At 26.9% G+C, this 24333-nt stretch overlaps 1 protein-coding gene across 1 annotated transcript; it reads left to right on the top strand.

Annotated features, from left to right (window-relative positions):
* Positions 1–929: 929 nt before the first annotated feature.
* On the top strand, positions 930–24302 carry LOC140675619 (fatty acid synthase-like). Its single transcript, XM_072910196.1, is given in 20 exon segments — positions 930–1052; positions 1745–1937; positions 2328–2578; positions 2742–2973; positions 3230–3648; positions 3801–4091; positions 8074–8281; positions 10155–10315; positions 10562–10879; positions 10973–11481; positions 11987–12291; positions 14551–14952; positions 15052–16073; positions 16208–16449; positions 16708–17401; positions 20104–20932; positions 21180–21667; positions 21844–22098; positions 23512–23769; positions 23834–24302. Coding segments are annotated over 19 exon segments (7155 nt in total). The 5' UTR covers positions 930–1052; positions 1745–1765; the 3' UTR covers positions 23933–24302.
* Positions 24303–24333: the final 31 nt, after the last annotated feature.

The raw sequence follows: 24333 nt of genomic DNA, 5'->3' as shown, positions 1-24333 counted from the left end.
ATTAATAAAATGTGTAATAATTTTGATAATAATTAATTTTTAATTAGAAAAAAACTTAAAAAAAATAAGAAAACCTTTTTTAAATACTGTGAATGTAAATAAAAATGAGAAAGTTTTCTTATTGTTAATTTTTTTATACTAGATTTATAAATATGATCAAATTTGCCTTTTTTACATCTTGGGCCGTATATAATTTTAAAATTCTGACATGATACATTAATTTTTATAACGTCAAATTTTTGACTAATCATTGAATTGTCTAATTAACCTTTCTTACAAGTAGAAAGAAACAAGATTCTAAAAAGTGCTTTTAGCAGTTTTTATGTAATACCACATTTTAACCTTTGATCAATATGTTTCTTTGCATAACAACTAAATCAAGTATGTTGAAAAAAATAAAGATAAAAATATTTAATCGTTAAATTCGTTATTTGAAAAACGTAACAAAGTTATTTTTTCTATTACAAGTAACTCGCATAATTTCTGAACCCTGGTTTAATTAATCGAACGATAAGTAGTTTAACATTTGCCTTAAGAAAAATTGTTTCAACCGCTGATCTTGAGAAAAAATATTTTACTCTTATAAATTTTGTTATTACTTAATAAAGGAAGTGTATCTCATATCTACTGATATTCTTTTACTGCATAAATAATTTAGTTATAGTCTAAATAAGAAATTTATTTTTCTCGTAATATAATAGCACGAAAAAGCTTCATAATCCCGTTATAATGTCTACTTTTATCTATATGTATATTCTTAGTTTGTAGCTGAGTATGTACTAAACTTTGACCATGCTGATGCGTATATCATGCTGATTATAATTAAACATATAATTATATAAGTAATTATATATTCTACTTTTCTGCGTAGTCGGTGGGGTTATTATGATATATATTGATTAGTCGCACAATTCACATATCTTACCTAATAGACAGTGTAGGATAGCATAGTCTTTTCTCTAATATCAGTTGTAGTCATCGTTAAGTTTTTATAGAATTTTATTTTTGCTAGAATTATCTGCTTCTATTTTCAAGCACTTGTAAAACTGGTGGTGAGTATAAATTTTTATTGCTTTTCTTCTAGATTTTTTTTCTTTTTTTAGTTTTGGAATAGATTATTTTAAAACTCATTGTTGTGTAATTGAATTATATGCGCAATATTAATAGTTGGTACATAATTTAATAGTATATAATTGGATCATTCAAAAAAGAGATTCAATTTTGTACTAAATCATCGTGAAAAATTCTATTTATTTTTTCGTTTTTCTCATTATATGTACATATATATACCTATATATGTATATCTATATACATATATTGTATATAAATATATAGTATTTTTTTTGTTTGTTTTGGTAATAAATTACATTTTTCTTATTAGTTTTGATTATTATTGTAATCTTACACAATTATGTTCTTTAATTACTAAAACATTTTAATTCAACCTGATTGAATTTGTCAACACATTCTATAAGCAAATTATTAATAATGATGATATTTTGTATAAATAAATCAACTTTGTCCTACTATTATTGAAATTTTATATTAATACTAATTAATATTTGTTTAGTACTTACTTAAAATTATATGATTACTTTGACTTTTCTGAGCATTATAAATTTTCAGCTATTTTAAAAATAACTTTTCTAGTTTTAATATTGTCATATTTATAGTTCTAATTATGTTATTTATTATTCTAAATACATAGAATTTTAAAATCTAGAATTGTGATATATCCTTCTAGAATTATTAAAATTTAAAGAAGATGGATAGTAACAAGCGATTCAACTCATATATCAGTGTTGATGCTGAAGAAGAAATCGTTATCTCTGGTATTGCCGGGCGGTTTCCTAATTCTGATAATATAAAAGAATTTCAGGACAATCTTTTTAATAAAATGGATCTTGGTACAAGCGATCATCAACGCTGGACTAACTGTAATAATATCTTTCTCTCAAAATTAAAAATATCTTTATTTTCAGTAGAAAAATATTTATACGTGTTAAAATATACATCAATCGTAGTTTAGAATTTATATTATTAATACCGATACATCTATAAATGTAATATTAAATTGGAAAAAATTACAGTTAAAATTATTAAAACAATTAATACTTTAAAGCACTTATTACTTTGTGCAATTTATTTTTACATAAATCACTTTTTGTTAATATTTTTATAATTTTTTTCTGTTTGTTATCATAATATCACTTTCTGTATCAAAATAATTGAGATGTATCTCTTTAAGAATATTTTATTACAATTATTATCAATGACTTAATAATATGAAAAATTATTTTTATTTAAATAATTTTAAATCTTGACAGATATCTATAAAATGCCTGCTCGAATAGGAAAAATAAACAATATACAAAAACTTGACGCAGAATTCTTTAATATATCGGCCGAAGAAGCTCATGTACTTGATCCTGGAAGCAGAATGTTACTTGAGCATACTTATGAAGCAATTATTGACGCGGGTGTAAATCTTGCAGAATTACAAGGAACAAACACAAGCGTTATCGTAGCAACAAGTGTTTGTGATGCATATTTAGATTTAATATACGAAAAACCGCACGTATGTAATTCACATTAATTATTTTAATTTAAAAAAAAATAGATAAAAGAAGCACGCGCTCTTAAAATAGTGTAAATATATTAATATATACATATAGAAAGATTGCGATTAATATAAGAAAAATATTTTTGATAAATGAAATAAAAACTGTAATGGGTAACAGATTGCTGGATTACCCATTCTTGGGTGCAATAAAGCTATGATAGCAAACCGAATTTCTTATTGGCTTGGCGTTACTGGACCATCGTATAACATCGATACTGCATGTAATTAGAGTCATTTTGTTATGGTGGGAGCTTATAGGATGATTCGATCTGACGTTTGCGATGCGGCTATTGTTGCTAGTGCAAATTTATGCGTCCAGCCTTTTGGAACTCATCAATTTTTTTGTCTAGGTATGTGAAAAATAATATTAAGTGTTCAAGTTGTTGCGTTGTCAAATGGTATATATATTTATTGATACAATTAACAGGATAACATTATTTAATCAATATTTGTTTAGTCATATTTTATGAAATCTAATAGTTACTGTTTTTGAACGATATAATTAAATCGCTTACATATATTTATTAAAGTATACAAATATTTAGTATATTAATTAAGAAATTGTACTTTTATATGGATTAAAACAAACTACTGATATTGTTTTAGGAATTCTATCTGCTGATGGATACTGTAAACCTTACGATCAAGAAGGTTCTGGTTACATGCGTAGTGATGCAGCTGTAGTAGTATACCTACAAAAAACAAGAGATGCAAGAAGAATCTATGCAACTTTTGTTTATGGTAAAACCAACTGCGATGGCTATAAAGAAGAAGGAATTACCTTTCCATCATTTGACAAGCAAAAAATGTTATTGGAAGAATTTTACGAAGAATGTGATATTTCGCCTCTTGAGTTATCTTACATGGAGGCACATGCAACTGGTACTATAGCTGGAGATCCTGTGGAACTTCAAGCGATCGATGAAGCTTTATGCGCTAAAAGAGACTCTCCTCTGTTATTGGGTTCAGTGAAGTCGAATATTGGACATTCTGAACCCGTTAGCGGTCATTGTCAAATTGCAAAAGTAAGTTTACAACAAGATACGATAAAATTAAAATAATTATATGATCTAATGCTACATGTAAGCTTATGAAAGTATTTTTTTATTATTTATTATAATTATAGAACTTGCAAGATATTATTATCACTATAAAAAACTGTATTTATCTCATAAAGGTTATAATAGCGATGGAAACTGGTATAATTGCGCCTACTATACATTTTAAACGTCCACGAAAAGAACTGACTGCTATCATTGAAGGAAGAGTAAATGTAGTCACTGAACTGACAGAATTGAAAGGTGATTATATCGGTATTAATTCCTTTGGATTTGGCGGCGCTAATTGTCACGTATTACTGAAATCAAATACAAAAATTAAAGTCAATCACGAAGTAGACGGTAATTTATCTAGGCTTGTAGCTATATCTGGACGTACAGAGGAAGCAGTTAAAATTATATTAAATGACGTAAGTACACATTAAAATTTCAACAATAATAATTTATAAAATTCTAGTTTTAAGACTTCTGCGGCTACTAAAATCCTTAGAGGAAAGTATTATAGTTTCAATACATATATTATTATTTTAATAATAATAATTTATAAGGTTCTTAAATAAAACTAATTATTGGAAGGTTTTTGAATGAGGTAGCTAGCAGGTTTTTTAATTAACACGGTACACCTTTATTATAAGAAAATAGCCAAGGATATAAAGGAGAGATTATTATTGTAGCCAGGCAATTCTAACGGCGATTATTATAGCCACGAGTTGTATCTCATCTATTAGAGAGATATCATCCTGTAGTGTTTTGTGACATACTACACGCTAGCTGTATCACAGACTAACGAACATCTAGAAAGTACATATAAACAGAGACAAATAAGATATATATCTCAATACTAATAACATCAGAAGAAAGGCAGTGTAATTAAATAAAGCTCTCAAGTACCCAGTGTTAGTTATGCAAATTGTATAAGTATCCCAGTATTGTTAAAAACTTTGTTTAATTATATTGCTTGCATTAAAATTATATTGAAGATGGCCCAAAAATAGACCGAAATCTGTTTCAGGATTTTTTGAAAAATCTTGAGTTTTATTTGCATTCTTTACATTCTGCGCCTAGCTCATTTTGTTTTTTTCTGACGTTATTAACATTATTTTATTAATAATCTAATCTTTCTTATACTTATCTCATATGATGAATACTATATAGTTAATACTACTTCAGTAATCTGTAATTTAGTTTATTTACGAATTAAGCTTTTGTTAAGAAAAAAAGACGATACAAAAATAATTACAAGTATATTGTACATATATACTTAAACACAAAGATATACATAAAATATATAATTATAATATATTATAATAAAAAGAAAAATAAGCAAAAGCTATACAATACAACATTTATATATTACATTATAAAATAGTAATAATATAGTAGTACAAATAATAAAGTATGTTAATAATAAGTAATGCAAAGTATAAAAAAATAAATTCTTACTAGAAGAAATTAAAACTAGAAAAGATTTAAGAAAGTGTTTCACGTGATATATAGTATTTAAAAAAGTAATTTAAAATATATTTGTAATTTAAAATATATTTAATTAAAATGTATTAAGTATATTTCATTATTAATTTTAATAATGAGATTTATGTAAAAATTATATAAATATTTAAAAGCCTAATTATAACACGTATATAGTTGCGATCACGTGCACATACACACACACGCACACACATAGACATATACATATACATATGAGTTACTCAGATATACCAAGTGGTATGTACAAATCTATTAACAGAAGTTTGAAAAATAAAGGCCCAGTAAACGCTACATATTCCTGAAATATTTATAAAATTTATAAAATGTTCCCAAAATTTAAAATAAACATTCCAAGAATATTCTAAAACATTTCGTAATATTTAAAGAATGTACAGAAAATATTCAAATAAGAACAAAATGTTTTGATTTTTTATTATTTTGTATACTGTTTTATTCAATTTTTTATTTAATTTTTTATGTTTCATATATATATCAAAATTTACACTAAATGTTCCTTAATACACATACAGGTAATGTTCATAAAAAATTCCGAATATTTCACAATTATTTAAACGTTTTATGAACATTTCTCTACTATTCTCCACTATTCTCTACTATTCTTTACTATTCTCTACTATTCTACATATACAGAACTTTTGGAATACGAATGGAATATTTCAGGAATACCTAGCGTTTACTGGAACTAAACTTACATTTATCGCTAAATATGTGCCTTTAAATATATAAATACATGTTTAAAGACACATTTAGAGACATAACAATGTGAATATTTGTATAAATGTTTTAGTGATAAATAGCATCTCAAACAGTTATATATACAAGTATTGCCTATTAAATATATATCAATAAATGTTCCTTTAACAATATAAACACATGTTGTAATGGAAATTTTAACACTCTTCAATTTCTACATTTAATCTCAAACATTATATCAATAGAATTTTACAAACAATTGCGGAAATTCTGGCCAGATGTTCTTAATCAAGTGTAGAAATTAAAGTGTTGAAATTTCCGTTACGACATATCATGTCGTTAAAGGAACATATATCAATATTTATTTAATAGGTAATAAAACTGTTTGCGTCGCTAATATAATTATTGCTAAAAAAAATGTATATCAATATAAAATTTATATGAATATTTATATTGAAATTTACCGAATAGATAATAAATTAAAGAAAGAGAAACGCTCCTCGATTTTAAAAGACGCTCGTAATAATTGGCGGTTAAAGCATAAAGGTATCAATCTTATTACAGTAAAAAAATTGTGCAGAAAAGTAATAACTATATTTTGTAACTAATATTGAGTATACACGTGGCGAAGAAAACCAAAACTTGAGTGACATCTTGATACTAATTTACAGTGCGCATACGTACGTTTCTATCTCCGCCGAGATTCTCTTCAATACAAAATAATCTTGTATGAAATGACGCAGTGTATTGATGAACATGAGTATATGACGTAAAATGTGGTAGATTATTGTTCGATTCTCGTGTAGCAAATAGTTTGAAAGATGACCTAGATTCGTCTACACTGATTTTTAATGAAGTCCTGCGGTCCGTTATCACGTCATCCCCATAGACAGCATTCATTGAAACTGTTAACGTGAGTACATTATATTAACATTTGACACGGTCACCGAAACAATATGTCAATTTGTTTCTCGGGAGTAATTAGACAGTTTCAATCAATACTGTCTACGGGGATGACGGGATGACGGACCGCAGGATTCCATAAAAAATCAGTGTGGACGAATCAGGTCATCTTTCAAGCTATTTGCTACACGAAAATCGAACAATAATCTGCCATATTTTACTCATGTTATATTCATGAAAGTATTACTGAGAAAACAAATTTTTTTCTAACCTCTTAAATAACTTAAATAACATTTTCAAATACTAATATTGTCTTTGACAATCAAATGTCTGGAAATCATGGGGTTTTAGAAAAAAATGTTTCAGACAAAAAATGTTTGGCTTGAAACGAAAAAAAGGTAGAGATAGTTTGACTTTGAGAGTACACGTTATATGAAAGTCAACATAGTTTTTTTAAATGAAACTACCCTGAGTTTTTATATAAATCGATTTCGCAATATTCTGCATAAAAAGTTATAACAGTGTAATGGCTAAAATTTAATAATTACGAGATTTTTATACTTTTTATATTTTACGAAATATTTTATACTTTAATTTGACATAATTTTACATAAACTATAAAATACACCTAAAAAAAATATTTATTTTAGCACATAACACCTTTATAATTTCTTATGCAGAATATTCTAGGAAATTAATTTATTTAAAAAAATCATAATCAAGTGCAAAAAAATATAATGTAATTACTCATTATAAATTCATATTATTTCTTAAAAATAACTAATGCTTTTTTTACCTTAATTAATTTATCTCCTTATTCTACACATAAAAAAGTATTGAGACAAAAATAATTGAAAAATGAATGTTTTACGAAATATTTCATAATTTACGTAAAATTATATCACATTAAAGTATTAAATATCTTGTAAACCATACAAATTTGTTCATTATATCTTTTTAAAATTTTACGTCAAATATTGCAAAAAATCGATTTATATAAAAAAATTAGAATAGTTGAATTTAAAAACTAGGTTAATCTTCACATAATCTTGAAACTTACTCAAAGTCAAACTAATGGCATCATTTTCCGTCCCTTTTGAAGTTACAAAACTTTTGTAAGAAACAAAACATTTTTCTATAAAACTCTTGGTTTTCGAAAAAAAAAAACACCTGATGCGAGCGCTCTGATACACCTTGTACTAATAAATTCTTAATTTTATTTAACTTCCAAAATATGCTATTAACAATAAGATAAAGATAATTGTTACATATTTGATATGTCTATAGGTACACAATCGGCCAATAGATGTAGAATATATCTCTCTGCTACATCATATTCATAGCGACAATATAAAAGGTCATCCTTACAGAGGATATATAATTGTTGGATCTAAACTCTCCGATTACGCAATTATTAAAATGGAACGCAACGTATGTACAAAAAGACCGATTTGCTTCGTATTTTCTGGAATTGGATCTCAGTCTTTCAACATGGGTAAGTAAACCACACGCACAAGTGCGCGCGCGCGCAGAGACACACGTACACACACACACATCATATTACAATGTAAAATCTAACAATTATTAAGATATAACATATTTGTTTACAATGTGTTAGACTATAAAAAATTAACAGTTATAATATTTTTAGTTTGCAAATTTTGTAATTCTTTGAATTACATTTATTGAGTATAACTAGATTTTGATATAAACTAAAATATAGTAACGATACTATTGGTACCCTAATGGAAATAATTTTGCAACAAAATTTACGTATTTTTATAATTAAACACACACACACACACAACAAAATTTAAATTAAAAATAATAGTTTTAAAGTTTGAAATCTCTACTTTCGAAAGCTTAGTATTATTTTTATGTTTGTAATTTTTTAAGTTTGTAATTTTACATGTAAGAAACTACGAGCTGGGCAAAATGCGAAATTTTTTTCTCACTTTATGGGCCTGTCATGTGTCTAACAAATCTGTGAAAATTTTGAACTTTCTAATGTGAAAGCTTAAAGTTTTTCCTACAAAACTATTTTTTAAAGTTTGTCTACGACTTTTTTTACCGAGTTATCATCGATTAAATAAAAAATAAGCATTTTGAATTTGATCGCTCATAACTCCGTCAAAAATCATCGTAAGTACCGCAATGAGCAAAAAAGATTGTTAAAGCTGAAACTTTGCTCCAATGATACAATTATCAAATTTTCTTAACAAACATACAAAATATGCTATAAATTATAAATGAATGAAAATAACGTAAAAATTATCGATTTTTCTTTTTTTGTTTTGACTCAGAAAACAATTGTGTGGAAAAACAACAAAAATTTGTTCTTCACATTTTTTTATACTTTGAAGTACATTGAATTTGACAAAAAATTGCCAAATAGCTATAAGATTTTTTTTCATAGTGGCTACTATGTTTTTATAGGGCAAAAGAAATTGTGAAATTGCTTAATTTCAATAAGAAAAAATGGAAAATAAAGTCAATTAATGTTAAAAAATTAGTTTTCAGCACACTTACATTAATTTTTACTAATCGTAAATGTCAGCAAAAGAAAAAGAAACATATTTTAATTTTTTTTCTCTACTAAAATTTAATAATAAGTCGTAAAAATATTTACAATTTTTTACCTACAACGAATATTTTTATGAGTAATATAAATTATAAAAGTTGTAGATTATTGTAAAAATTACAATTATCCACAACTTTCTACAACATTTCACAAATATTTTTATGACCGATGTAATAAGTTACAAAAGTAAGTTATTTTGATTATATTTAATTTTCTTACCACTATGCCGGACGTGATTATTATTATGTACAGCTGTTTTCAAATTTTTCTCATAAGCAACTGTAAAACTTGCAAAATATAACTAATAATATTGTAAGGATTATTTCTATCAGTCTAATTTCTGGTACAATCCCCATACAAATAATTCATACATGTATATTAAATTGATTTTTGGACAATTAAACAAATAAATATGTCCAAATGAATGAAAAAGTGAAAAACTACAATTTTTTTTGATTAAAATATATAATGTAGTTGTAGAAAATCTCGTAACTTTCTACGTAAAATGAGAAACTATAAAGGTGACCCAAATCACGTGGTTTGGTGTAAAAATTACGTAAAAATCTAAAAAGTTATAATTGTATTATAAAAAATTGTAGTTTTTGAGTAATTTTTGTGTGAGAAATTCTAAAATTATTTCCACCAGGGAAGCACATGTAAAATAAAAAAATTTTCAACAATTTTATTTATGTATGTTTAGAACCATTAAAATATATATTACATTATTTGAAACAACGCTCGTGTCCACAATATTGTGCAATAATATATTTTTCTTAAATATTGATAGGTCGAGCTTTAATGAAATTTCCAGTATTTACAAGAGCAATCCATAAATGCGATACTGTCTTAAGACCTCATAGTATATTTGTCACAGATATTTTAATAAATGAAAACACACATATTGTTGACAACGTAGTTAACTTATTTGTAGGCCTCACTGGACTGCAGGTATGAACGTATTTGTATGTATAAATAAAATATACTGTTTATATATCGCGAGATTTTTTTTATATTATGTTATTTTTGTGAAGTTTTATCTTTAAAAATCATAAAAAAGTAAAAATTTTTATAAAAGAATTGAAGTTAAGAAGAGCTTTTCAGATATACATAATAATATGCAAAAAACTAAATTTACAATATTTTATAATATTATTCAAAAGAAGAATATAAAAAGAAAAAATTAATATATTGCAGATTGGAATAGTTGATCTTTTAACAAGTATTGGTATAACTCCTGATATTATAATGGGTCATTCCATTGGTGAGTTGATTTGTGGATATGCCGATGGGTGTTTGACGGCCGAAGAAACGATCACGTTGGCATATTATGCTGGCTTGGCATTTCTTAAGTCAAAAATAACACATGGTTTAATGGCTGAAATTAATGTTGATTTCAAAACTTTGAAGAATATGTGTCCATTGGATATTGATATAGCTTGTTACAATAGTTCACATAATTCTATCGTGAGTGGACCAACAAAGTCTGTAAGAGAATTCCTGGCTAAGCTACAGGTTTGAAAATATTCAAATAGTATAAATAAATTTATCATGCTTATAACTATATTGAATTAAATAAATAATAAAGTTTATTTCTGATTCTGATAGAATGACAACATTTCTGTAAAAGAAATTTCCTGTGGACATATACCTTTTCATAGTCGTTACGTCGAGCCTGCAAGAGTTAAACTTTTGGAATACTTGACTCAAATATTACCACGGAAAACGTCTCCAAGTTCAAAGTGGAAACTGAATATTTTAGATAAATCTTATAACTGGTTCAACGCATCCTCAGACTCATGTCTAGCAAAATATTATACAAATCATCTACTAGCCCCGGTATTATTCTCAGAATCTGTGTGTTTTATTCCAAACGACGCAGTGACGATTGAGATAGCGCCGCATGACATTCTACAATACATTCTTAATAATTCTTTGGAAACAACAATAACAAATGTCGGTCTATATCAATGTTCTTACAAACCGAATATTGAAATATTTTTACACGGAATTGGAAAGCTTTATAATGCAGGATTACAACCGCAGATTGCAAATTTATATCCGAAAGTTAAGTTTCCTGTAAGTCGTGGTACACCGATGATTTCCCATCTTGTAAGGTAAATTACAATGATTAAATTATTGATTTAGCACAAGTTTTTACTGTAGAACAAAAGATAATAGAATTTCAAAAAATACAAAATTAATATTAAAATTAAAAATAAAAAAGGTTCAGAATAATACAAATACATGTTTATGAAAACGAGTTTATACGAGCGTAAACACGTAAGAAAATTAGATAAAAATTTATAGATGATATAAATCCATATAAATAAACAATCACGCGAGATCGTTTTGAGGTAATACGCCGCCGAGCATTACACAATCTTTATCGTTAATTCTAATTTTTTAGTTACTGAAAATGACCCGAAATAATAAATTCTTCGATGTATTTTATTTATATTATCATGTAATTTTTATCTAATTTCCTTACGTGTTTACATCTAGCGTATTAGCCCACTTTATCATAAACTTATATTTATAGGAAATTAAATTACGTTATTTGTAACTGTATGACAGTAGACACACTAATATTTTATACATTATTGAATGAAATCTTTGCAGATGGAATTATTCCGAAGATTGGTATACATATCATTATTCCGGACAAAGAAAACTTACCAAAGGGGAAGTGATTGTTACTATTAATTTATTAGATGAAGAATTTTCATATATGACCGGGCATGTCATTAATGGAAAAAATTTATTACCGGCCACAGGGTATCTTTTACTTATATGGCAGATGATTAGCTGGTTGAAAACGATATATTATCTCGATCTACCAATTGTATTTGAAGATGTCAATTTTGTACGTTCTACGATTTTGTCAAAACAAAATCCAGTCAATTTAATTCTTATGCTTCAAAAAGGTAACTTGTACTATTAAAATAATTTTTCGAATTAGATACATGATATGCTATCATTCTGTTGATAATATTATATGTGATATATTCTATATCAAAATGTTTGTTTCTCCTATCTTAAATTGAATTAATGAAAATGTCTGACACTGATTAAAGCAATGATAAGATTTCAGATTTCAAAGATTAATGAGTTTTCCAATTTTTGAAAATACTCACTTGTTTCTATTTCCGTATTATGTTTGCTTTAGACTTTAGACTAACAATAAGATTACACTAGGAAAGCTACAATCACTAATTCTTTTCAAATAGATACGGATTTTAGTTTTTAATATAATAACTGAACAATTTATAGCTAAAACTTCTTTTACAAGTAATAATACAAATAATATAATAATTCTTTTATTAATTACATTAATTAATTATATATTTTTATAAATATTATTTATTATTATCTTAAATACCTTATAGAAATTGTTTTCGATAGATTTAATTGTTAAGTATCATACGAATATTTTGTTTCAAAACGTCAAATAAATTTAATTCATTTTATGGCAAACTTGGTTGAACTGTACTAATGCACACAAATTTACATTGACATAAGTAATTAAAAAGGTAGAACAATTAATACTTTAGCTTTTAAGCTATTATTATTGTCCAATACGAATAATGATAATAATAATTTATATTATTAATTACCTTATATAAAATTTATCATATAAACATAAATAATCTATAATATAAGCAAAAGTACCTATTACCTTAATTACTTATGCTTATATTGTACATATGAGTACCCGATAAAAAATTTTTTATGTATAGTTATGCAGAATTGAATATAATTCTAATATTATTAGTAAAACACTAAATTGATACTTTTAAAATACCTTAACATTAAAATTGAACTACAATTAGTAACGATCACAAATATATATAGTTTTGTCGTTTTGCATTTAAGCATTCCTCTGACAAACGCAGCATAAAATTGCAAAAATCTATACGCTCAATAATACTATTAGGAGATACCAGCCGAAAAAAAATTTTTATATATAATCAGACAAAATTATACAATCTAATTATACAAATTTATATACAAAATTTGTTCATTTTATATATAATTACACATAAAATGTTGCAGCATTGTGTATAAGTATGTATAAACTACATATACATAATTCTAATTGCAGCTGTCAATCCATTTATATATAAATATATGTAACGTTTTATACGGTGTCATCTATAATTGTACATATTTTTACATAACTGTGTAGAATCCTGTATAATAAAATTCAATTTTGCATAACTATACATAAGAAATTTTTTATCGCACAGCTAACGTAATCTTTTGTAATTAGTTTAATTACAAAATTATTTATGATTTACTGGTACTATTGGTTGTTGAAACTATTAATCTAAGTTTCTGACAAAAAAGCATATCTGTTCGCGAGAGCGAAAACGTTCTAGGAGTCTCGAGACGATAAACGGACAACGGACAAGAGTCAGGCTGTAAGACGGACGACACTTTAGACAAAAATTTAATAAAAGGGTCAAAGTCCTTCAATATTATTTACACTATTTACAGATTCTTGAATTGGTTCGAGAGATCGAAAAGGCGTAGCCGGCTTAGGGCTTTCGACGCGCACTATCGAGAATTTTTATCTCGCTGATCGCAAACTACGGAGCGGATAAAAACAACTAAAATTAAGCTAATTAGTCTCACCGCGCGAGCAACGTGATAAGATCACCGGGTAGAGAGATTTCAAAAGACTCACAATTAGAGCGAGCAACGCGATTACTCTTTCTATAGCTATAGCTTAAACGAAACTTAGCGAGAAGTACGCGGCGCGCTTCTCGCGTCGACCTTTTATTTTATTTGATTGTGCCCTTCTAGAAGATTCCAGACTTTTCTCGATCGCTAGCAGTTTTTGCTTGTTTGTTTGTCGTTGAATTGTTGTCAGAATCTTCTAGAAAGGCACAATTAGCCGTTGAGATTGTTTATTATTAAACGAGGCTCCGAGTTTATTAAGACGAGCCTCGAACAATAGCGAAGAAATGGCCTGCGATTGGGCGTTCGTAACGTGAGCTCTGATTCGGAGCTGTGCGCGTGCGCGCTTCGCTTCCGAGGCGCTATTAATTATGAGCGCCGAAACGATCGTTAATAATTAATTTTGCAGATCCTGAACAATATCATGATCATTTTTCTTAAAACTTAAAATATCATTATTAACCATATTTACAAGAAACTACTATCTTACGATATTCTTACAGGTAGTAACAAATTCGAAATAATCGAAGGAGATAATGCTGTCGTTACTGGAACAGTACGAGTTCCAGTTAATATTGAAAACGAGAAAATAAGTACTACATTTAGTGATCGAAATAACAATGACAAAGAAGAGATGACTATGAAAGATATCTATAAAGAATTAAAACTTCGTGGTTATTAATATATGTACGAATTTCGTGGACTAAAAAGCGCGTCAGTGACAGGAAAGAATGGTCATATCGTCTGGTCTGACAACTGGGTAACATTTATGGACAACATGTTACAGATGATGATTTTAGGACAGAATACGAGAAGTCTCTTTGTACCAACAAGAATTCGTAAAATAGTAATTGACCCAAAATCTCATATAGAACACATCAGAAAATTTTCAAATAAAAAAAACGGTAAGTTTACAGTGTTATAAGTAGGCACAATATTTAACAAAAAAATATTACTTTTTTTAAATATGCATATATTTAATATGTTATTGTGTTATATTGCAGAAATCCTTGTACAGAATTATAAACATTTAGATACTTTGATATCTGGAGGAGTAGAAATATACGGCGTCACAGCTACAGCTATATCTCGCCGACAAAATGTAGTCAATCCCGTTCTTGAAGAGTACAAGTTTGTTGCTCATCGAGATTTAACTGTGATGTCTTTGCAAGATGCAATAAGAATGTCGGTGCACATTGCGCTTGAGTGTTACAATATGATAAACGTAAAAATTATCGAATTTATCGAGGATTGCGATCAAGTGATGACGGAGAGTTTAAATTGTTTATTTGTGAATACAGTTTTAGAAGAATTACCACAAATTCAGTCTAATATAAAACTGGTCACAACACACGAGCAGTTCAAAGATATTGCTTTGCCTGACAACGTTAGTGTAACAGAATTTAGGAAACTGACAAAAAATGAAAATTTTTTAATGGTAATTGGTTTCGGAATTTTAACAAAAAATAAGAACGAATTATATGAACAATTATTATTGGTCATGATGCCAAAGGGCTTTCTTCTGACATTGGAAGAGTTGGATGCTACTTACGACTACTCATGTTTGGATAAGTATGGATTAAAAGTAGTTTTAGAGAAACGCACCAACGATAAGACAATTATATTATTAAGAAGAATACAAAATATTAAAGGAAATCAGCAGATTGTACATGTAAACAATTATGAATTTTCATGGGTAGCTAAACTTCAATCACTTATGAACGCAGATGATGAGACTACAAATACAAGGATTATAGTCATTGCAGAAGGAGATTTCGAATGCGGATTAATCGGCCTTGTTAATTGTTTGCGAAAAGAATCGGGCGGTGAAACGATTAGAGGTGTATTTATTCAGGATAAAGATGCGCCTATTTTTTCATTGCAGGAATTGTTGTACATGAATCAGTTACAGTTAGATTTGCCGATCAATGTTATACGTTCTGATAGCATTTGGGGATCTTACAGGCATTTTCCATTATCTTTACTAGAACCAAAATACGTAAAGAGTGCTTATGTTTCTCAAATGGTATGTTAAAGAGATTCGGTATTTAGGAAAAATTAAAATAATGCTTTGTTATATTTTTTATATAATTTAATAAAATAATAATTTACTGTAACTTTAATAGAATTAAAATAATTTATCATATTTATGTATTTTAGATCCGAGGTGATCTAAGTACTCTTTATTGGGTTCAAAATGAGGTACCTATTGTCAACACTAATGAAGAAAATTTAATAAAGATAGTTTATGCATCCATCAATTTTAAAGATATTATGATAGCTAGCGGTAGACTCACCGTCGAATCTATCGCAGTTGAACAAAACAATAGTTCTTTAATTGGAATGGAATTTGTTGGTTTTAACCAAAATGGACAAAGAATAATGGGATTGTGTTCAACTGGGTAAGATAGCGATATAGATGAGTTTTAATTAATATATTTCTAATTAACAAACTATTTAGAATAAATTTCTTGTATTCAAATTAGAAATGCTTTTCAAATAAAGCGAGAAACAAAAAATTGTTATATTTCAGATATGCTACTTTTAACTCTTACAAAATATCATTCAAAATAAAAACACTTTAATATGACTTTAATATTAGGTATACAATATAATAATTAATACATTTATATATGATTTTCATTAATTATTATATTTAGCGGATTGACGAATATTCGCGTAGCTGACAAATATCTTAGTTGGATCATACCTGACGAGTGGACGATGGAAGACGCAGCGACGGTTCCCTGCGTATATAGCACGTGCTATTATGCTTTGTATTTGAAAGGTCAAATGAAGAAAGGCGACAAAGTGTTAATTCATTCAGGTACGGGAGGTATTGGTCAAACAGCGATTTATCTTGCGCTTCACGAAGGTTGCGAAATATTTACAACGGTTGGGAGTGTCGAGAAACAAAACTTTATAAGAGAAACGTTTCCCTCTATTCCCGAAGATCATATTGGAAACTCTCGAGACACGAGTTTTGAACAAATGATTATCCAGAAGACGAGAGGTCGCGGAGTGGATATCGTATTGAATTCTTTAGCTGAAGAGAAACTGCAAGCATCGATTCGTTGCTTAGCAAAGGGTGGTCGTTTCCTCGAAATTGGAAAATTTGATATGGTTTCTAATAATCCTTTAGAAATATTTGCATTTTCCAAAGGCATTAGTTTTCATAGTATTTTACTAGATAAATTATTTTCTGCAAAACCAGAGAAAAAGGCAATATTATGGAACATAATAAAAGAAGGTTTAAAGAATGGCGCCATCAAACCGTTATGCAGAAAAGTCTTTGAAAGAGATGATATTGAAACTGCTTTTAGATATATGGCTGCTGGAAAGCATATTGGCAAGGTATGAATATTTTCCAATATACATAAAATGAACAGAATAATTAGAGTATTAAATTCTCAAAAAATGCACACAATTTTTGTCTTTTGGGTTATTTTTAATATTACAATAAAAAATTATTTTTTAAATACTCAATATTTTTATTCTTGAACATTAAACTTAGAAACTTGTAATTTTTTGAAATATACATATATAATGTATAAGTGCATATTTTAATTTTTGGCTTTTAAAAGTGGACTTAATTTATAATTGTTACATAAATTTATGTATATCTTATTGTTAACTCATTTATTTTTTTTTTCTCTCATGTTACTAGTTTTTTTTGTCATCCGATTTATTTTCTCTCTTGGTTGACACTTATTTTAACACCCCCTCTCTCTCTCTCACTCTCTCTCTCCTCTCCCCCTCTCTCTCTCTCTCTCTTTCTCCCTCTCTCTTTCAGTTCTCTTCTATTTTTAAATTATATTTTTTTTTATTTTTCCTTAATAAAATCCACGTTTGTTAATTTTATTATTGTTCATAATTAATCCTTTTTAATATTTTTAATTCAATATCAATCCCTTTTAAATATTTTTTCACATTTTTTCTAAAACATTTTTCTAACGTTACTACATCATCAGTATATGTTAGCAATCAAAATCTCTCACTGTTACGCCATTAATTTGACTTTATTCGATTTTTATTTTTGTATCCAAACTAAATATTAGAATAATCGAATTTACAATCTTTGTTGTTTTGTTGCCTCAAAATTTCTATTATTATTTATTTTGTATTTTGTTTCTTTAAATAGTTATATTAATCTTTGTAACAGCTTTTTTTTACTTCTGTTTACTACTTTTACTCTCTATCGATATTATCAAATTCTTTAAAATAAAAGAAACAAAGGCACTTCTTTTAGCGGTCAAAATTCTTTGAATTATACTGTAAAATTTATAAGTGTCTTTTTAATCCATATTGTGTTTCTTTTCTATCTAACCTACATTCTCAGCAATAACGTTTTACTTTTTTTTCTCTTTAATTTCTTTGTCAATATATCCTTTAATATAATTATGCAACTTGTAATATACAACAGTAAAATACTCCTAAAATTTTCCATTTCCTCCTTTTAATCATTTTTTTAAACATTGGCACAATTATCGCTTTTCTCTGTGTGAAAAGAAAGATTTTGAAAAAACTCTTTTTTTTCAACTATGTTTTATTGACTCTGAAATTTATATTGCTTTATATTGCAGCCACATTTTATTTAACACTTTATTTATTCTTATAGATCTCTATTATTAATTTTTACATTTTCTAACAGTTTCTTATTTTTTATATAGGGTAAGGTTGCCTATATTGGACCAGTTTTCAAATTTTTTTTTATAAATTGTAAAAACTTAATAAAAATGGATCAATAACTAATCGAGATTTATCTTTGATCTGTTTCTGATATTCTATACTTTTGAAATTTTTTGTTTAACAATATCTAGTGCGAATACTTTTTTTTAAAACCTCTGCAAATGGTACAATTTTGGTAACTAGTTGCTCAAATTGTTCCACGGTATCTTTTAAATTGTACTAGGTTTCTTTTATCGTACCAATATGATTTATTTAAAAATTGTGAGGGAATAAAAATAAAATACAAACATTTTGAATAAATACATGTAATATTCAGTTATAATTTGTGTTACAAACTAGAAAAAAGTATTTTTTAATTAAAAATTAATTTAACATTAAAAATTAAATTTTACTTTTAAAAACAACTAATTGTAAGAAATTAATTTTGAATTAGTTTGTACACTTTGTACTAAAAACTAAAAACATATTTTTTTTCTTTAAAAATTAAACATTAAAATTACAAAACTAAAAAATTTTGTTTTTAAAAACTTAACTAAACTTAAAAAATTAATTTGAATCACAGTTCGTATATTTTGTACTAAAAAACTAAAAAAATATTTTTTACATTGAAAAATAAACATTAAGAAATAAATAAATATTAGAAATTATAAAAATAAAATATTTTTAAAATATCTTTTAATAAGATTTTTAATAAAAAATCTGTTTTTTAACTAAAACAAGAAATAATGTAAGTTTTTTTTTAGAACAAGCTTTAAGAACAAAAATCACAGATGTAATATTCTTTGGAAATATTAATACAAGATTCGTGTACCCATTTTTGACATTAATTATTTTTTTTTAGTACTCATTCTGTATAAAAAAAGAGAAATTCCTAAATTGTAACGGTACAATATAAGCAACCAATATGTGGTACGACTTAGGAGACTAATCATATTTTTCACATTATGGCAGTAAAATAGGTACAGAGTGAAGTTATGTTCAAACTAAGCCATGTAAATATGACAATTTTAATGTACTATAAAAATGACAAACAGCTTAATTAATAGACTTATTAAAACTTTTTAAATACCTTATGTAAAGGTGGATAAAACCTATTTCTAAAACCAGAAAAAACCTTCACTTGCTTTTTATATTTAGACGGTTTCACGCAGCAATATGTACTTTCGTCTCCTAACTTAGTAGTGTTAGAAATACCTTGCATGATACACATATGACGCTAAGCCATCGGATTGTATAAAATATAAAAATGGAACAATTTAAGAGCCGGTACAATATCAGCGACTTTCCCCTACTTTTCTCATTTTCGTCCTTTCTCTCTAATATTTTAAAATATATATAATAACGTTTTAAATTGATATTATTTGTAGATAATGATAAAAATTCATAAAGAAGATGAATCTTTGGATACGCCTATACTCGCACGTCCCCAATACTACTGCCTGCAAGACAAATCTTACATCGTTTTAGGTGGTCTAGGTGGTTTCGGACTAGAATTAATTGATTGGTTGATTCTACGTGGTGCACAAAATCTAGTAGTGACTTCACGAAATGGAATAAAGAACGGTTATCAGCAATCAAGAGTAACGTTGTGGCAATCTTACGGTGTAAATATACAAATTGTTACTACTGCTGATACTTCCAAGTACGAAGACTGTGAATCTATATTAAAATTTGCCGAAGAACAAGGTCCTGTAGATGCTATATTTAATCTTGCAGTTGTCTTGCAAGATAGCATATTTAGCAATCAGTCGCCACAATCATTCACAGATTCCTTTGTGTCAAAGGCATGGACGACAAAAAATATAGACGAATTATCGAGAACAATTTGTTCTCAACTTCGTCATTTTGTCGTTTTTTCTTCCGTTTCATGCGGAAGAGGTAACGCAAGTCAAACAAATTACGGAATGGCAAATTCCGTAATGGAAAGAATTTGTGAGAAAAGAATGGAAGAAGGTTTACATGGTTTGGCTATACAATGGGGCGCTATTGGTGACGTTGGGCTTGTCGCCGATATGCAAGAAGACGATAAAGAACTTGTCATTGGAGGTACATTGCAACAAACAATATCTTCTTGCTTGGATACACTAGAAGTATTCTTGCTACAAGATCGGGCAATCGTAAGCAGCATGGTTGTTGCTGAGAAAAAAAAAGATTCTCAAGCAACAAATCCACTTGTAGCGGTTGCAAACATTATGGGTGAGTCCATAAGTAATTATTATATAAAAGATTCGTGACGTAACATTTATATAAAATAAAATAAACTTTTATTTGATAATTTTATTTATAGATTTAATTTTATTAAGATTGCATTATATCAAAATACTCGAGTGTATTAAAAATATTGCAAGAAATGTTAATAATTATTATATTGATATCAACATTAGGTAAATTGCGGTTAAAATTATATCTAAATGTTTAATTCTTTCTCTAATTTTTAAAATAGAATTAAAAAATACAAACACAGTAGCCCCAAATGTATCACTGGCTGAATTAGGCATGGATTCAATGATGGCAGTGGAAATTAAACAGACGTTGGAAAGAGAATTCGATATTTTATTGACAGCGCGAGATATCCGAAATCTCAATTTTGCAAAACTCAGAGAAATGACAAATATAGCCGATCAAGAAAAGATATACAACGCCACTGAAGATGATACAAATGACGATGCAAATGATTCGGACGGTTTTAAGCTACTGATTCGAAAACTGAAAGATTCAGACTTGAGTCCAGATATTTATGTAGAACTTGCTACGAAAAGAGAAGTTGCTGGAAGCGAAATATTCTTCATACCAGGAATCGACGGTTCTGCAAGCGTATATAAATTGATGGAATCAAAAATTAATTCTTCGGCCATATGTTTGCAACACGGTGTACTTAATATGCCGGGTTTTACTCCTTCAATAATGAAATCAGCAAAATATCTTCTGCCTGTATGATTATAACATAATCTATTTGAAAAACTTATTATTAAACTGTCATTTAAATAATATTTGATTATACGTATACATATGTGCGTGCGTGCATGCATGTTTTTTTATGTATCGTTTCATATATTTTATGTTTATTTTTTATGTATTGTTTCATATTTTTATGTTTATTTTTTCAGCACATATTGGAGAAAATGCAAGGTCGAAAAGAATTTTTAATTGTGGGTTATTCATTTGGATCTTTAATTGCCATTGAATTAGCAAGATTATTAGAAACAAGGAATTTTTCTGGACGTTTAATACTTATAGATGGAGCTCCTAATCAAGTAAAATATTTGATTGAGAAATTGTTTTCTCATACTTCGGAACAAGAGTTACAAAATAATATTTTACTTCATTTAAGAAACGTATATCTTGACTCTAAGAATGAAATGGTTAGTCAATCATTAAAATATATTATATCATCTTATTGCAAAAGTGATTAGTTAACTGTGTTTATATGTAGTTAGTAGAAAAAAAGGTTATATAAAATAACTTGTTAGAATGTGCATTAAAATAATAAAATAAATTAAATTTTTTATTATTTTATTTTATAATCTTTTTATAATTTACATTACAAAGGATTGTAAAGTTTTTTTAACGTTTTTTGATTGAGCAAAACAATAACAATACATATATAGGTATATATACAGAAGTTATATAATATTAACAATAACACTATTGGACAAAGATTTCTTCAGAGATCTCGGAATATATTTTTTAGTAAATTTGTGTATGCTAAATTCAAATTTGATCGTAAAAATGTTAGTTTATCAAAATTTTGAAAAAATTAAACGTGCAAGAAACCACGATTCAATTTTTGCAATCTTTGAGTAGCTATACATATATGTAGATAAGCTGACATAATAAAAGAGTTTATCACTTTTCAAATTAAAAGTTAAACATTCAATATTTTACGACGAAAATGTGTAAAGTTCCTGAAAGAACCGCAATTTACAAAAACGTGGCGTTAAATTGATAAAAAATGCTATTTTTGTTACATTAACTTATGAAAGTCTATGTATGTATGATTCAGCTGAGATAGTAAAAACTATTTTGTGTTTAATATATAGGTACACACAGATAACACTGTTTGACACAATTTTTGTAACAGGAGTGTGAATAGTCATTTTCAATGTATTTTTTTTTCGCTGAACACGAATCTATTTTCAAAATTTGGCTACCACATCACAATTTGGAGAAAAATGGCATTTAAGAAACTAAAAATGATGATATTTATCTCCCAAATTTAGAAAATGGATTCATGTTCAGCAGGAAAAATACATTGGAAATGACTATTCCCAGTCGTGTTACATAAAAAAAGTCAAGTTTCGTCAGATAGTATAATTATCACTATATGTATATATCTAAACTTGCAAAAATTATGATTTTTTATACATTTAATCTTAATTTTCTCAATATCCTAATGAGTTAAGATATTTTTATATCAGATTTGAATTCAGTATACCCACTGAAAAATATATGCCACAATCTCTGAAAAAAAAAATTTATTTTGTCGGACAGTGTAATTAAAATATAATAGTTACTATTTGAACATATATATAAAATCGATATTAAATTATAACAGTAATTTTAGATAATAAATCATTACTAGTGATGAAAGAAAGAAAATAATTTTTTTTATTAGTTTAAAAATCTAAAGAAAATAACTTGATAAAAAAGATACAGACGCAGTACTTCTAATATGCGAAAATACAGTATATTATTCTTTTTATATTCTTAATGTAGACTATTATTTTATGCAGACTCTATTAATTGTGCAATATAATATATTTTATTATTTACAGCCTGTATTAGAGATGAATAACTGCAGTACATGGGAAAAGAAGTTAGAATTATTTTTTGCTCATTTTTCGAAGGAAGTTAATGTATTGGAGTTAACTATTGAAAATCAAAAAATGTTATGTTCGACGCTTTACGATCATATAAAAGCTATACAAGATTATAATATAACATCATTGCCACGCCTTAAATCATCTATAATACTATTAAAACCCACACTTATGTCTATCACTTTTACTGAAGAAGATTATGGTTTACATAAGGTAAATTTGACTAGAGCACATTATTTTTAATTAAGATAATTTTTATAAGCAAAAATACTTTTAGATTACCGAAAGTGCAGTGCAAATTCACTACGTGGAAGGTACTCATCTTACAATGATGAACAATGACGAAATAGCATCATTTATTAATGAAACTTTGTAAATTAAAAAATTATGATTCTTACAGATATTATTTTTTTATATATTTTTTATACATTTTTTCTTTTCACAATAATAAATTGTTTTATGAAAGTACATATTAAAAACATATAAAAAAATATATTAACAACATTATGAATAATAATTTTGACATATTTGATATTTTTTATTTCGTATCATATATCTTATATATGTATATATACTAACATAAAACAGTTTACATTTGCAAAAAGATAGACAAATAATAAATATCTATAAAAGTAATAATATCTATAATAATATAATTATGTGGAGGGTACTAATATCTCAATAAGGGGAGCAAATTTATTATGTCGAGAGTACTAAATATAAGAATAATAAAATAAATTTAAATTAAATATACATATAACAAGGTTCTTATTAAAA

The sequence above is a fragment of the Anoplolepis gracilipes genome, unplaced genomic scaffold (genome assembly GCF_047496725.1).
Source record: "Anoplolepis gracilipes unplaced genomic scaffold, ASM4749672v1 Contig20, whole genome shotgun sequence".
NCBI classification, from domain to species: Eukaryota; Metazoa; Arthropoda; class Insecta; order Hymenoptera; family Formicidae; genus Anoplolepis; species Anoplolepis gracilipes.
Note: the sequence above shows the minus strand (reverse complement) of the source record. Positions and strands in the feature narration are given on the sequence as shown.